Raw genomic sequence first — 17,553 nt, forward strand, 5'->3', positions numbered from 1 at the left:
CGGGCCACGAAACAAGCGGTAGAGAAACACCTCCTCCCTTTTAATCAAATAGGCTTTCGCCCGTCCATGTCGACACAGGACGTCATGCTTATTCTAAAACACAAGATCTTAACGTGCAAGTCCCGGGACACCAGGGCCGTGCTCGCACTAGATCTAGAAAAGGCTTTCGATAACGTTAAACACTCTCACATACTACAAGCGATTGCCGACGCTGGACTCGGCAACCGCTTCTATGCATACGTGCGGTCGTTTCTCAAAGACCGCAAAGCCACCATTAGACTAGGAAGTTTGGGTTTCAAGACGTACGACTTGGGTCCCAGAGGCACACCGCAGGGAGCAGTGCTCTCTCCATTTCTCTTCAACTTAGTTTTGAGTGCTCTCTCTCGAGAATTGAGCTCAATCGATGGCCTCGGCCACGCTTTCTACGCCGATGATATTACCATCTGGTGTGGGGGCGGTAGCGACGGGGACATCGAACGCAATCTATAGACGGCGGTAGACAAGGTACAGGCCTACCTCCGACAGACGGGTTTACGGCTATCGGCCAAAAAGTCTGAACTTTTACTGTACAGACCGAAACTAGGTTCCAAATGGCTTCCCAACTCACCCATTTCAATATACACAGAAGACGGTACGCAAATTCCACAAGTGACTTCGGTTCGTATACTAGGAGTGATCCTGCAGGAGGACGGCAGGAACGGACTCAGCATAGAGCGCATAACCGCTAAAGCAGACTCCACGTCTAAACTAATCAAACGCGTTGCCCACAAACGAGGCGGACTATCGGAAGAAAATCTACGGCGTCTCTTCCATGCTTTTCTAATGAGCCACATCAATTACGTAGCCGTAGCTCCCCCCTGGACTAAAGGGGATGAGAACAAGCTCAATCTGATCATTAGAAAGAGTATCAAACAGGTACTTGGACTCCCCATTCAAACCAACACAAAGAAACTTATGGCACTAGGCCTTCATAACACTTTCAGTGAGATTGTCGAGGCCCAGAAGCTAGCCCAGATTGCTCGACTCTCCTCGACTGAGGCGGGAAGGCAACTCCTGGCCTACCTCAAATTAAGCTCTCCAATAATCAACCAAAGAGAGTGCACGCTGCCGTCAGAGCTTCGAGAATGCCTCATCGTTCCCCCGCTCCCACGTAACATGCACCCGCAATACAACCCCGGCCGACGTAAGGCTAGAGCAACCGCCCTCCTCAAAACGGCTGCTGCAATGCCAGATTCGGTAGCATTCGTAGACGCCGCTCAGTACGTCAAATTTAAGCACTTTGTCGCAGCCGTTACGTCGCTGCAAGGCGAACACCTCACTTCTCTAACACTCCCCAACACGGATGCAGACCGCACAGAACAGGTAGCTATAGCATTAGCTCTGGCGACCACGGATCGCACAACAGTCTACACAGACTCCAAAGCCGCAGCACAGGCTTTTCGCGCCGGCTCGGTTTGTAAAGAGGCAGCCCGCGTGCTCTCGCGTGCAACATGGGCCGATACTAAACACTTGATCTGGTTCCCCGGCCACGTGGGCCAAGATGCTCACCCCCTTGTCCCTAACGCCAACGAGCTAGCTCACTCCCAGGCGCGAGACCTTACTCGCCACGCGAGGGAAGAGGGCGGCCTGAGGCCCCAGGGCGAGCCATGGCGGCGGGACTCGCTCCTAATGTAACACGAAGTTTGTCATAACTACCGCCTTGAGCGCAGAAAGTTTCCTCTACCTCACCTTCATCTCACGAGACCGCAAACTCTCACTTTGCGACTGTTACAAACAGGCGCTTACCCTTCAGCTAACTTTTATTCACAATTCATAAGTGAAATAAAGCCGGGTTGCCCTCGATGTGGGCTCCCGAGATGTAATTTACCACATATGCTGTGGCAATGCCCCATGCTGCGCGCGGCTGCAGGGTCTCCAGCCACGGAAGAATAGACTGCTCTCCTCACCAGTCCCCACGAGGATGACCAACTTCGGGCTGTCCAGAGAGCCCACGACCTGGCCACCGAGTTCCACCTTCCGGTCCCGTCGTGGACGCGGCCCGCAGACGAGCCCCCTTAGGGGGACTTGCTCTTCTCAGGACCAAATAAAGTTCAGTTCAGTTCAGTTTCAGTTAATTCAGCAAAGACTTGAAAGGCAACAGTTGTGTTCTTTGTATTCGAGGCAAGCTTTTGTAATGATATTTTCTACAAAGCAGAAGGCAGCGATTGCCTCTCCAACCGGGTTCATTTGGCCCAGCAGGCTTGAACCGGCGACCTCCCTTCAAACCTGCGCCACCTGCTGTGGAATAACAGGTTGGAAGAAAAGTGCCAGCATGAATATGTAAAGCAGGGACAAGGCTTACATCTGGAATTATTGTGTCATTGAATTCATAGGTGGTGATAATGCTAATGTGATGACTTGTATGGGTGCATTTATTTGTATCTCTATGTACAGCTGTGTTATAATTTTTCAATACAGTATTCTACTCGTGTAATGAATGCAACCCCAACTTAAGTCGTCAAAATTTAGATTTTTTTTTCTCCCGCATAATAAACGCACCCTGAACTTGCTGCCGTGAAGTAGGAGAGACACGGTACGATTCGGTGTCCGATATAGCGCCCGGCAGGTACGATTCTATCGGATGCTGAATCATACCGCGCGTCGCCTACTTTTATTGCGATAGCAATCATATGGACACTCCAGGCGCAGTATTGCCGTCGGCGCCGACGATTGCGGCTCTATCTTCCGCGTTCGAGGGAGGAAAGCAGGGAAAAAAACGCGTCGTATTCCATCGTGCACATGGCGCCAGTGCGAGGGGAGGGAGGAGGTTGGCGCAGCAACTGCGCATTGCACGGTCGCGCGCGCCCCTGCTCGCCCTATCTTGAAAGCGCTCTGCATTGGGGCTGAGTCTAGGTACGACGGCGGCTTATACCTTTGTGCGTGCTCCGTTCTCACTGCTCAGTTTGCATTGAAGCGATACACGGCACGAAGGTAAGGAAGGTTCTTTGCTCGCAGTTGCAACCGCGCTTCCTTACGTCAGCGTTTCGACAGCAAGTGTCCGCGGTCATGGAGCTTGATGTGCTCATGTTTTCCTGTGCACGCTGACACCATGCTGGTTAAATTACTTCGCAAGTTTAAACAGCCGATAAAACTACTATCCTTACTTCGTATAGCTATCTACGCATTTGCTATCGCAATCAATGGTTAGCCTTTCGGGCGAAACTGCGACTTCTTTGGAGGTGGCCGTGGAAAAAAAATCGCTCAAAATTTTACCCCGCATACTAAATGCACTCCCCAACTTTGCGCACATTTTTTGGGAAAAAAAAGCACGTTCGTTATGCGAGTAAATACGGTATTCTGTAACAATATAACAGCTGCTAGAGCAAAATTGCGAAGTGGCCGAGTTAGGATTCATCGTACTTTTGGTAACAGCGCAACAGCAACACAGACAAAAAGAAGAAAAACACAACAGGGCGCTGACTCACAACTCCCATTTCAGGAAGTTTACACACATAAGTAATCCCTTGTTATAACAAAGTCAGCAAGACGGCGAAAATATTCGTTACAAGCGGTAATTCGATATAAGCAACCACTCGAGAAAAGCTAAACAGCCAAGCTTTAATTGCGCCACAACTGTGAGGAAGTCAAAATACAATGTATTCGCGCTGGTGATGGCGACGGTTGCAATGGCGGGCTTGGCATCAGCTTCACGTGTAGCAGAAGAAAGCCGATCGGAGTCGTGAAGACCAAGAAGCAGGACCCGCGGAGGGGCACCCTTTGGTGGAAGGTTGTGCTCGGGAGCGCAGGTCGGAAGAGGGCAGCTTTGGAGGACGTCGAAACTGACAGCAAGGAGGCGAGGAGTTGACATGAAGGCGAGTGAGAGGAGTGACTGGCGTCCAAGCGGCTTGCAGACTGGAGAGCGAATGAGGAGGGGAAGGCCGTGGCCACATTTATAGGGGGGGGGTCACGGAAGACTATGAGAGTATCGCGCTGGAAAGCACCGCAAATGCCGTGGCTCGTGTCTGAGGTTGTGTTTGTTGTGCTCAAAAAATAATTATTCACTCATTGCGGGTACGCAGCGCGATCGTGAAAACTGAACGGTTTTGCAGTAGCGGCTTTGCATGATCACTGGGCAATTTTTTCCCGAGGTGTGCAGCCGTGAAGTTTGCAAAACGAGAGTTTTTCGGCACACCGTTGTCAAGCACACTGTGCTAATTCTACAGTTCGAGTGTCGGTGTTCGCGCACCGTTGTGTCCATGTCATTGACAAATGTCTAGGAACAAAATGCAGTGACCCTACCACATATTACACCATTTGTCTAAAGTCGGATGGCGCGAATCGAGTATGACCGGCTCGAAAAAATCGCCGGGAAAACACCAGCTTGCGTTGACCCGCCATGTTGGCAGCCTGACTCGCCGCTTGCGATGCTCGGATTTTTCGTGTTTTCGGCAAGTTATCAGTCGATTTGCACCGTCAAAAGTGCAACGAAGCTAGGGGCAACGAAGCTAGGGTTTTATTGCGATGCAGGCCGATTATGGTGAGCGGCGAGCAAATTTCTAGACCGGCTTCCCCAAAGTCATCTTCCCGATTTGTTAATTCGCTCCTCACGTCGAACATGGCACTTATAATCGGAGAGACACTTCTTATATGCTTTTCGGCACATTTCAGCGCCAGAAGTGCTCTTTAGAGTGTTAAAAATTTGCTCATCGAACGCACCCCATGGAATGCTACAGCGCGAGTCTACCCGCGCTCTTTTGGCCACTTTTCGGCATCCAAGAGACCGCGGTTTTCTGCCATAAAGCGTCAGGAAAACTTTATTTTCGTGTGGACGGGGGACACCAGCGACGCGATTGCGACCAAGACTAATGATTTGACCGCGCAGCACCATGGAATTTGACAGCTTCCATTCGCTCCGCAGTAAACAGCTGGGAGCACTCGACAGTCGCTTGGTACTCGTTACTAGGTGGTCATCAAGACTTAGAGATTGACTAAGTCTTAATCAATTTTCCCAACCAGACAGGTAATTCTGTCGAAATGTCTAGCTTTAGCTGGTCATCGGTTGTGGGTTTGGTACATTTGTCGCCTGTTCTGTGCCTGCATGAGACTGATTTGTCGGCGGTATTAATTTGACACTGCATGCACAAGAGTCGTCGCCGCCGAGCGGGGGCATCGCCACCGCCCAGGGGAGGCATCGCCGCCGCTCGGCACTTCGATTTAAGTGGGTCAAGCTCTTCATGTGCTTCGAGTAATGCGGCTTAAAATGCATGCGTTTGGGTCAGGACCGAAAGAAATTTCAAATAAAGCGATATTTTCAGTAACGCGACTTTGTTATAAGGGATTACTGCATATCGGAATCAAAGTTAAAAAATACCCGGACATGCACACAAAACATGGTACGCTTCAATGATGCAATTATCACGACTGATAGAAATAGCGAAATTCTTTCTTGTGGAGAATGACCGATGGTTGACTTATACATGTGGTGTGGGTGCAGTACTTAAATTACTGAGTGTGGCATTTCGATAGAAGCCTTTCTCGAGTTGTCTTTTTATTTGGATTCTACATTAATTTCATAGCATCGTAATATTTTTGTACAAAAATCTGGCATTTGCATAGGTTCGTGTGTGGCACCTACTATCAGTGACATTGTTCTGGGGTTTATTGGCAGACAACTACAGCATCACACCACAGAGCTTTCCTGTGGTGTTTTTGTTTCATTGATAATTTCTTGTTTTTCCTCAATAGTGATGTTTATCCTGCAGGTGCTGACATGTGTTGAATGTTTTAAAAGAATGCTCTATAGGCCTGACCTTCATGTTTGAGGTACCAAAAAATAAGCAACTTCAGTACCTTTACATTTGTTTAACTTTAGGTGAACACTATCCTTGCTGGCAGTATGAACCTAGATCTGTGAAACCAATCTTGAGCTATAATTCTGGCCGCTCTAAGATTGCAAAGAGGGCAGTGGCAACTACTGTACTGAATGCGGCCCTAAAGAACTCTTGTTCAAATATGTCAAAGCCAGCCCTTATTGCATTCACTGGACACTGGATTTCCGAGCACTGTCATCACCTCCGTTTGTGAAGGAATGCCCAAAAGAAACTTGAATGTGCTCAAACTAAGCGAAGCGAAAAAGGACGTGCAATAATTCCTTACATACACAAAATGGCGCATGTTGGTTCCAGGTACGGCATAGAAGGTAGGACACATCTGCACTAGAGTTGACAAAATTCTAACAAATACGAGGTCTGTTAGAAAAGTATCCGACCTTATTTTTTTTTTTCAAACACCTGATGGATGTGAAACAAGCGCGCTTGCATCAGTCGACCTTGTACCTTCATGCGCATGCGCTAATTTTTTCCCGGCTGCCGATAGCGTCAGTCGCTGGGATGCAGCGTTTGAGTGAGGTAGTGCACAGTGCTTATATTGCAAGGAAATTGACGGAGCGACTAGAGCAGCGCTACTGCATCAAATTTTGCCAGAAACTGGGCGATAGCCAAGTAAAAGCCATTCGGAAGATTGAGACGGCTTTCGGTGACGATGCTATGAGCAACACACAGATTAAGGAGTGGTACAACTGGTTTAAAGACGGCCGCACATCGGTGGAGAGCGAGCCACGCTCTGGTCGGCCATCAACATGCCGAGATGACCAGGTCATTGCCGAAGTGAACGCTGTGGTGATGCTGGGACCGTCGTGTGACTATCCGAGAAATTGTGGAAGAGGTGGACATCAGCACTTTTTCTGCACGTTCCATTATGACTGAAGATTTGGCCATGAAGAGAGTTGCGGCGAAATTCGTGCCGAAGCTGCTCACGGTGGAGCAAAAGCAACTTCGTGTTGAAGTCTCACAGGACATGCTGGATTCCACAAGCTTCACGAAGACCATAATCACTGGTGACGAGTCTTGGGTGGACGGGTACAACCCGGAAACCAAATCCCAGTCGTCACAGTAAAAGCATTCCACATCACCAAGAACAAAGAAGGCCCGCCAAGTGCACAGCAACGTCAAAGTGTCTTTGACTCCCGCGGTGTGGTACACCACGAGTATGCACCACAGGGTCAAACAATCACCAAGAGTACTACAGGGATGTCCTCCATCGCCTACGTGATGCTGTGCGGCGCAAGAGACCGGAGCTGTGGTCAACAGGAAATTGGCGCATCCATCACGAAAATGCTCCTGCACATTCCTCGCACTTAATTCAGACTTTTCTGGCGAAAAACCAGACTCCTGTAGTTCAACAGGCTGCTTACTCTCCTGATATGGCCCCCTGTGACTTCTGGCTGTTTCCCAAAATCAAGAGGCCATTGAAAGGAACGCGATTTCAGACAAGAGAGGACATTATGGCTGCAACAACAGCTGAGCTAAACTCCATTCCGAAAGAGGCCTTCTCGGAATACTTCCAACAATGGCAGCACCGCTGGGAGAAGTGTGTGGAGTCCCAAGAAGACTACTTTGAAGGTGATTAGGTTTCCAATGCTCCAGTTGTGCCAGTTCCTTTTCTTCGGCCAAAGGTCGGATACTTTGCTGTGCAAATGGAGCGGTGTATGTCATTCCTCTGTCATGTGGTAACAAATATGTTGGACTAACGAAGCGCTGTGTTAATGTTCGTCTTAGAGACTATTAGTTATCTGTACAAAGGGCTGCGCCATTACATCTTCCTGTGCATAGCAAATCATGCAGCTGTATTGCAGCTGTGTTCCTATCTTTAATGAAACTTCTATTATCTTCAAACACGCAAGCCAGATGGCAAGAGAAATAGCAGAAGGATACAAGAAATATTAGGGGGGGAACACATGTATAAATCAACCCTCAGTCATTCATCACTAGAAAGAATTTCACTATTTCTATCAGTCCTGATAATTACATCATTGAAGCGTACCATGTGTCCTGCATATGTCCAGATTTTTTGAACTTCAGTTCCTATACAGGGTGTTTCAGCTATCTTGAGCCAAATACTAAAAAAACAAAAAACAAAAAAAAAACATAGGTGTTATACGCTTGTCGTATTGGTGCAGTATTGTTCTGAGCTCTATGGAGCATGTCCATGATATTTTTTTTCAATCCGCCAAGCTTGGTAATTAACAAATATTGCTTAATTAACTGTTTAAATAGTAACTCCTAATTGGTTAAAAAAGAAAATAAAAATACCTGTGCTGCATCAAATGCTGCCTCCAGTCCCATATCCATATAATTTTTTCTTTTTCTTAAAATACCCCTGCCACTTAACGTCCATCGCAGTCACCGACAGCCTGTTCAATCAACTTCTCTGCTAATTCGTTGCACTTACAGTTGAAGGCACTGAAAGCGCGGCGCGTTAGCCGGCAGTCACATGGTATTTTTTAAATTTTGCGCACATGAAGGAAAGGCTGGAAAAAAGGGGCAGTTATCTTAGCATAGATGAAATAATCCGATGTTTCTGAAGAATAGCTACTAAAATGGGGGTGTTGGTCTTCAAGCAGGCCTCGATGTGGCGTTACAGAAGGCTATCCGAAAGGCAGGTCTGGTTACCGGCGAGCGCGAGCTAGAGCGTCAACAACAACCACACTCATCGTCGTCTTCTTTCCCCAGACATCGAAGCGCGGTCAATCGCCTTCAGTACAATTACCCCCCGCGGAATAAGGAGCCATCCTGGCGACCTAGGGGCAAGAAAACACAGGGGGATCGTAGCACTGCTTGAGTCTGGACACGTGGACAATTTCTTGGCCACGACGACGATGGTCAGAAGACGGTTCTAACGGCTCGATGAGATAGTTTACCGGAGATGTTTGTTGAAGTACACGATATGGTCCCTGGTACTTGGAGACCAGCTTCGTTGAAAGGCCAGGTGTAGTGGACAGGACACGCAGCCAGACTAGCGAGCCAGGAGCATAGCACGTAGGAGTAGCGGAGGCATCGTGGTGTTCCTTCTGGCGCCACTGGTCTTGTGATGTGAATGAACGTGCAAGTTGGCGGCATTCTTCAGCGTATGTAGCTGCTTGAGATAGAGTCGTGGACTCGGAGGCGTCGGGTCGGTATAAAAGAATAGTGTCCATGGTAGAAGAAGGTTCGCGTCCGTGAAGGAGAAAGAAAGGGGAGAATCCAGTGGTGCTTTGAATGGCGGTGTTATAAGCGTATGTAACAAAAGGTAGCACTTGGTCCCAATTGGAGTGATCTGACGAGACGTACATAGCAAGCATGTCGCCCAGGGTGCGGTTAAAACGTTCTGTCATCCCGTTGGTCTGTGGGTGATAGGCACTGATGGTGCGGTGAACGACACGGCATTCACGAAGCAATGCTGCGATAACGTCGGAGAGGAACACACGACCACGGTCACTCAGCAACTCTCGAGGAGCTCCATGACGAAGGACGAGATTGTGAAGAATGAAAGTGGCAACGTCTTTTGCTGTGGACGACGGAAGAGGTGAAGTTTCGGCATACCGTGTGAGGTGATCGACGGCAACGATTATCCAACGGTTACCGTCTGGTGTACTGGGAAGGGGACCGTAGATGTCAATGCCGACGCGGTCAAATGGTCGGGCGGGGCATGGCAGAGGTAATAAGGGGCCAGCGGCGTGTTGAGGAGGAGTCTTGCGTCGCTGGCACGTGGAACATGACCGAACATACTGGCGAACATAACGGTACATGCCACGCCAGTAGTACCGAAGCCTAATACGTGAATACGTCTTCAGGAAACCTGCGTGGCCACATTGTGGGTCGTCGTGGAAAGTGGAGCAGATTTCGGAGCGCAGGTGGCGGGGAATGACGAGGAGCCACTTACGGCCGCCGGGGGTGTAATTCCGGCGGTACAGCACGTTTTCCCGAGTGGTGAAGTGTTCAGCCTGCCGACGCAATGTCCGAGAAGTGGGAGCAGAAGTCCGGCCAGACTGAAAGTCTAGAATGGAAGCCACCCACGGGTCCTTGTGCTGCTCAGATGGCATGTCAGAGATGGCAAGAGCGCTGGTATCCTAGGTAGTATTTGTGAAGCAGACAGGGTCGGGAGGCAAGGGTGAACGGGAGAGGGCGTCTGCATCCTAATGTTTCCGACCAGAGCGATACACGACGCGGATGTCGTATTCCTGGAGGCGCAATGCCCATCGAGCGAGGCGACCACTTGGATCTTTCAGTGACGACAACCAGCACAGGGCGTGGTGGTCGGTCACTACGTCAAATGGGCGCCCGTACACTTAAGGACGAAATTTCTCTATGGCCCAAATTATGGCAAGACATTCTTTTTCAGTCACCGAATAGTTGCCTTCGGCTTTGTTGAGAGTTCGGCTTGCATAGGCAACGACGTACTCTTCAAACCCATCTTTCCGTTGAGCAAGAATAGCGCCTAACCCGACACCGCTGGCGTCCGTGTGGATCTCAGTAGGTGCAGAGGGGTCGAAGTGTCGCAGTATAGGAGGCGACGTAAGGAGACGGCGCAATTCGTTGAAAGCGTCGTCGCAAGCAGGAGACCAAGCCGAAAGGTTATGACTGCCAGCGAGGAGCTTGGTCAAAGGGTTGATGATCATAGCGAAATTGCGGATAAAGCGTCGGAAATAAGAACATAGGCCGATAAAGCTGCGGAGATCTTTCATGGTACAGTAGAACCCCGCTGTTACGTTTTTCATGGGACCGTAAAAAAAAAACGTAAGAGCCGGGAAACGCAAGAGCCAGGAAACAGGAAAAATTGAGAAATGGGAGTAGTGTTGAACTGCACACAATATTATTTTAATTCTTACGTGCGACAAAAAGTAGTTTCGCCCGACAGCCGAAGTATCGATTGCGGTGAGCTATACAAAGTAAGAATTGTAGTTTTATCGTCTGTATAAACTTCTAAACGTTCGGTTATTAACTAATTAACAAACATAGTGTCAGCGCCCACAGGCAAACATGAACACATCACACTCGATGAGCGCGGACACGCGCAGTTAAGCGCCGCTGCAGAAGCGAGCGAAGTGACCTTCGTGCTGTTGTCTATCGCTTCAACTGAGCGCCGAGAACACGCAGCACGCACAAAGCCACGAGCCGCCGACGCACCTACACTGCGTAGAATCTACCCCCACGCAGATCGCTTTCAAGATAGGGCCCGCGGGACCGCGCGCGCGCCGCCGCGCAGTATGATGCCAGAGCACAACGCTGCCCACTACCCCCCCCCCCCCCTCGCTCCCTCGCTGGTGCCTCGAGCGCAACGGAAGGAGGCGCGCTTCCTATCTGCTTTTCTTTCGCGCGCGAGGCGCGGTCATCGGCTCCCCTCGCACGCTTTCACTCGCACATTCAGCATACGGCCGCGCGGCTTCCCTCGCACGCTTTCACTCGCACATACAGCATACGGCGCGCGGCGACGTATGCTGTATGTGCGAGTGAAAGCGTGCGAGGGGAGCCGACGACTGCGTCTCGCGCGCGAAAGAAAGCATACGGCGCGCGGCGACGGCGTTATCGCCCTTGGACTTTATACGGAACATCTATGAGCCAAAACCAATTTTAGGGCCGCAACGCGTCATGGACATCATCTGTAGATAGCAAAAGCGGATATAAAAGGCCATACTTTTGCTGGCGGAAACCGAAAATACGTAATAAATGTCGCCCCCAGCACTTTGGGCGGCCAATGCCATCGTCAAGCAACCAAGCCAAGCGACATGAAAAGTCAAAATGGCCGCTCGGGCCTGCGCGGTGTGGCAGTTCGCAACGTATGATGCGGGAACGGTCCCACAGTTGTGACGTAACAGCGGGGTTACCAATGCATTGGGTTCTATGGGAGCTGTGCCGGGACCGGCCGAAAACGACGTAACAGCCGGGAAAACGCAGCACCCGGGAACGTAACAGCGGGGTTCTACTGTACTTGGTTTGGGAAACGCGGAAACGGCTGTAAGTTTGGCAGGGTCGGGGAGAATACCGTCCTTCGAAACAACATGACCTAGAATCGTAAGCTTTCGAGCGGCGAAGTGGCATTTCTTCAAGTTCAGTTGCAGTCCTGCAGCTGAGAGGCAAGCGAGAACTTGTTCGACGCGAGTTAGATGGGACGTAAAATCGGAGGAAAAGACCACAATGTCGTCTAAATAACAAAGGCAAATATGCCACTTGAGGCCTCGAAGGATCGTGTCCATCATGCGCTCGAAAGTAGCAGGCGCGTTGCAGAGGCCGAAGGGCATGACTGTGAACTCATACAGGCCATCGGGCGTCACAAAAGCCGTTTTTTCGCGATCGGCCTCTGCCATCGGCACCTGCCAGTATCCCGAGCGCAGATCTAAGGACGAGAAGAATTCTGCTCCCTGTAGGCAGTCCAGGGCATCGTCGATGCGTGGTAGAGGGTACACATCCTTGCGGGTTATTCGATTAAGACGGCGGTAATCCACGCAGAACCGGATGGATCCGTCCTTTTTCTTTACCAGCACAACTGGAGAGGCCCAGGGACTGCTGGAGGGCTGGATTATTCCACGTTTCAGCATATCATCTACCTGCTCATGGATGACACGGCGTTCTGCAGTCGACACACGATATGGGCGCTGGCGCAATGGTGCTTGTTGACCGGTATCAATCCGATGAACAACTGCTGATGTTCGACCTAAGGAAGACTGGTTGTGGTCGAAGGAGGCTCGAAAACGCTGCAGGAGTTGCACAATCAAGTTGTGCTGCGCAGGTGTGAGGGCGGAATCGACGGCATTTAAGAATATGTCGTCAGGATCGTCGGTGTCAGCGGCAGGAGCGATGGCACAAATCGGTAGTGATGCCTTATGGCCAACATTGCATCCTCGAAAAGGCAGTCAAAAGTCTCGAAGCTTCCCAGACACTCGCCGCGTAGTAGAAGTGACTGCACATTCAGATACATTGCACACGTAGATAGCCGCAGAACCATTGCAGAAGTTGATGACAGCCCATGGGAGGAGGAAGTTTCGGCGCCGAGCAGGAGCTGCAGATGGCGAAAACAAAACAGGTGAGTTGGCGGCGGCAGGCGAAAACACCGGTACCAGAACGACGGACAAAGGGGCGATGTGGACGTCAGCCGCGGCAAACACTTTAGGGGGAGCGTGGTCATCGAGGTCAGGGCACGGCGTCGACAATGTGAGTTCGGCACGCGCGCAGTCCACGAGGGCTTGATGAGTAGACAGAAAATCCCATCCTAGGATTACGTCGTAGGATGATCGGGGCAGGACGACAAACTTAACGGCATACATAACATTTTGAATAATTACACGGGCTGTGCACTGAGCGGTAGGCTTGACGTGATGCGAGGTAGCCGTACGCAGGGAAACATCGGTAAGCGGGGTGGTCACTTTTCTCAGATCGCGGCACAATTTTTCGCTAATTACAGAAACAACAGCTCCTGTGTCGACAAGTGCACGTACGGCGATACCTTCTACCCATAAATCAATTTCGTTAGGCGGGTAAAAATGAGGTCTTGGAGAGTTCGATGACGGCGCAGTTCTTGCCTCGGGAACTGCGGCTGTTAGTTTTCCTCTCGTGCGGGGCTAGGTCGGCGAAGCATCCGGGAGATGGATCGGCGACGGGGAGAAGATGACCGGCGTGAGTCATACGGGCGGCGTGTAGAAAACGGGTCGGCGACGGGAGAAGGAACTCGTGGTGAGTGCTGAGCACCTTGATAGGTTGGCGAAGCCACACCATGTTGAGAGCGGAAGCTGCGACGGTGACAGTGGCGGGCTATATGGCCCGCAAGACCACATGCGAAGCATATGGGCCGGTTATCAATAGTACACCACGGATTCACAACAGATGGTCCGGTGGGCGCAGAAGGATGGGGCACCGGGCGTGAGGGTGGCAGCGACGTGTAGAAGGACCCGGTGGCACGGTAGGCGCCAGAAAGAGATGGGGCCTGTGGTCTGGCAAGAGCGGCAGCGTAAGTTAATGGCGTAGGGACAGGCAACGCCGGCGGGGCAGTTGGTAGTGCCTGGGCGACTTGCGTCTCAATGAAATGATGAAGAGGTGGATCTAAAGATGACGGCGCTGGCTCAGGTGTGTGGGCGACAAGGGAAAGTTGACGTGCAACTTCCTCGCGGATGAACTGCTTTATGTGTGGCAGCAAAACGGTGTGATCGGCAGTGGCGTCGCTGGCAAGGGTGGAAATGTCTGCTGTATCTTGAGCAGCACGGCGCGTCGACGCACGCTGCTTTCGCAGCTCGTCGTAAGTCTGGCAGAGTTGTATCACGTCGGCTACCGTCTGGGGGTTCCTAGCGACAAGCATCTGAAATGCGTCGTCGTCGACTCCTTTCATGATTTGCTTTATTTTTTCTCCTTCAGTGAGAGATGGGTCGACGCGCTTGCACAGGGAGAGAACATCTTCGATGTAGCTTGTAAACGTCTCCTCCCTGCGTTGGACTCGACTGCGCAAGCGCTGTTCCGCGCGAAGCCGGCGCACGGCGGGACGACCGAAGACCTCCGCGACGGCTGCCGTAAAGGTCGACCAGCTCGTGATTTCGTTTTCATGGTTTTTGAACCAGAGGCCGGCTACATTAGTGATGTAAAAGTGAATGTTCGTGAGCTTGGCGCGGTCATCCCATTTGTTACTAGAGCTCACTCGTTCGTACTCGGCGATCCAATCCTCGACGTCCTGGTCGTCGGTGCCGCTAAATACAGGTGGGTCCCGTTGTCGGGGCACGCCAGCACAGTGGATTGTCGTTGGCACGGGAGCAGCTTGCGATGAGCCAGGATCAGTCATGGTGAAAGCTGATGGTAGCGTACGGCTGCGAAGTTCCAGGATGGACAGTACCCCGCACCTCCACCACTTAAAATGGGGGTGTTGGTCTTCAAGCAGGCCTCGATGTGGCGTTACAGAAGGCTATCCGAAAGGCAGGTCTGGTTACCGGCGAGCGCGAGCTAGAGTGTCAACAACAACCACACTCATCGTCGTCTTCTTTCCCCAGACATCGAAGCGCGGTCAATCGCCTTCAGTACACTACAACTTTTGTATTGAGGATTTTCCGCTAGAGTTACTATTTAAAAAGTTAATTAAGCAATATTTGTTAATTACCGAGCTCGGCAGATTGGAATAAATTCTCATTACATGCTCCATACGGCTCAGAACAATACTGCGCCAATTAGACATGTGTAGCGCCTATGTTTGATTTTTTAATACCTGCTCCAAGTTAGCCGAAACACCATGTATATGCATGTAAACTTCCTGAACAAAATATAAGTTGTGAGCCAGCACCGTGTTACTATTGCGCTGTTACCAAAAGTATGATAACAGCTGCTAGTTCGACACACAACAGCCCAATGCTGTCGCCTGCAAAGGCCAAGCAGGATAAGACAAGCATGGCCGATCAGTTTTCACTATGCAGGACAAGAGCCTCACTTGAAAGGTGGATTCCTTGAGGTCGTCCGACAGGATGATGTGCAGGTCACAATGTCCCACCAGCTCAACAAACAGACGAACAAAGGCCTCTGTGATCATCATGTCTCGCACACGGCCCGTCGGATCTGCACATTCATCACCAGCCAGAGTCACAAGCTGTGTACAGTCACCCAGCATTTCCTAGTCTCATGCTGACATTGAAAACATTTCAGTCCAGCCAGCATCCTCTCAGTTTACTAGTACAATGATTATGCAGGGCCTGCACATCTCCACTTGCAGCGAGAGTGAAGGATCAGACAGTAGCAACAGTGCGAGTAAAGCATACTTTAACACATTATTGGCCGCAAGAATAGGAAGGGTGTTCCAGCACAGTGATGAAAGTGCACGCCAAAGATTCATGCACTATCAATGCAGAATACGCAGCAGCATTTATTTATTTATTTATTTATTATTTATTTATTTATTTATTTACTTACCCTCAGTGCATAAAGAAAGCATTACAGAGGGGAGAGAATATATGTCATCAAGAATGACGTACATTATAAAAGACACAATAGAACAAGAGCGATGGTAACAATATGAAAAACTGACACTTTAATAAGCATAGTGCAGCAAAAACCACAGTAATAAGTAACATATAAATGACGCAAAGAATGGATTAAAGAAGTAGGCCTGCGTAAGGATTTAAAGTGAGGTATGTGTTACATGGTCGCTTTTCCAAGCGACTTGTCTTGCAAGGCCCTTCTAACTTGATCGCTAGTTATAGAAGAAGCCTATGTCCATCACTACTTCCTATGAAGTTCGCGTGGGTGCTCTTGGTACTGCACAGGTCAGTATAGAATTCTCCTGCTGCTATTACTGTATTGTCACATGTGCTTATTTATCCTTTTCTCAGGGACTGCATTTCATCCACAAACAACTTAAAAGTTATCGCTCAGCGCAAGACATGCCTGCATGATTGGAACTTACTGAAACGTTATCAATGGTTCTATTCGTTGTCTGTTGTCACTGAAGCTTGTGTAATCTTAATGTATGCACGAGACAAATTGTGTAGTACTTTCTAGAAGACACCCGGGCACCAGGGGTTACTCTGGAAATTTCGATGACTCATGTATAAAAGCCGGCATGCTTGACCGGCAGATAAGATTTTCGATGATAGCTGACTGTGTTCGCCACTATGGTTGTGCTTTGAGTGTAGGCTGTTTTTCTGGGCACAGGTTCGCCCAATAAAGAGTTAATTTCGCCATTCACAGTTTTGCTACTGTGTTTTTGACCGTCACTACCACGTGACATCTGGTGGAGGTGCTTTGCGTTCATGTACCGGACGCCCCAGACAAGCCATGATCCAAGCCCGGACCGCTAAAACACCAATGTCGTTCCAGACCATCGAGCAAGCTGCGGGCTAGAACACCTGCCCCCGGAGCACGAACTTCTACCTGACACGACGAAGAAGATTGTGGTCAAGACAACAGCCCCTATGGCAGACCCAGCGTCCCCCATTGCTCTGCAACAGCCCAGGGAGCAACCGACCTTCCGCGGATCATCGTTTGAAGACCGGAAAAATTGACCGGAAATGTACGAGAGGGTCGCTGCTTTCAACAACTGCAACTCCGACGACAAGCTGTGGCATGTGTAGTTCGCCTTAGAAGACACCACCAGGGTGTGGTTTGAGAACCAGGAGTCGACCCTGACGACATGGGACCTGTTTCGCAACAGCTTTCTGCAGACTTTTACAAGCGTTGTGCGTAAGAAAAGGGCAGAAGCTCTGATCTGCTAGAAACCCGAATGCAGCTGCCGAACCAAAACGTCGCAATCTACACAGAAGAAATGGCCCGTTTGTTCCGCTACGCCGACCCAAATATGTCCGAGGAGAAGAAAGTTTGTTTCCTCATGTGGGGAATAAACCAAGACCTGTTCGCCGGACTAATTCGGAAGCCACCACAGACCGTCGTGGAATTTTAGTCGGAAGCCACTGCCATTGAAAAGACCCTGGAAATGTGCAATCGACAATACAACCATCAAGCGCTTTCGCCGAAAAGCTAAATCCAAGCACTAGGCTCTGACGAGCTCCGAGAGACCCGCAGAGCCATTGTACGTGACGAACTGCACCTTCCGTGCAACCTCAAGTAGCTTCTATTGCTGACATCATCTGAGAGGAGATTCAGCACTCACTCAGAGTTTCTGAGGTGCAGCCAGAGTCTCCGAAGCACCAGATGGAAGCAATGACCTCAAATGAGTCACCCGCCATCAACGTACCCCTCCGAGCCCGTGCCAAGGCCCAGTAACGCCACAATTTGGTCG

The 17,553-nt window shown here is 50.2% G+C and overlaps 1 protein-coding gene across 6 annotated transcripts in view; it reads right to left on the reverse strand.

Moving 5' to 3' along the window:
- LOC119451014 (DENN domain-containing protein 2D-like) overlaps positions 1-17,553 on the reverse strand; it is a 428,171-nt gene that overhangs the window by 102,864 nt on the left and 307,754 nt on the right. For all 6 annotated transcript variants that reach the window (XM_049666396.1, XM_049666395.1, XM_049666393.1 and 3 more), the window contains one exon: positions 15,253-15,377. In XM_049666396.1, the coding sequence (XP_049522353.1) occupies positions 15,253-15,377 (125 nt within the window). The remainder of the gene's footprint in view (positions 1-15,252; positions 15,378-17,553) is intronic.

Source organism: Dermacentor silvarum, chromosome 4 (assembly GCF_013339745.2).
Source record: "Dermacentor silvarum isolate Dsil-2018 chromosome 4, BIME_Dsil_1.4, whole genome shotgun sequence".
NCBI classification, from domain to species: Eukaryota; Metazoa; Arthropoda; class Arachnida; order Ixodida; family Ixodidae; genus Dermacentor; species Dermacentor silvarum.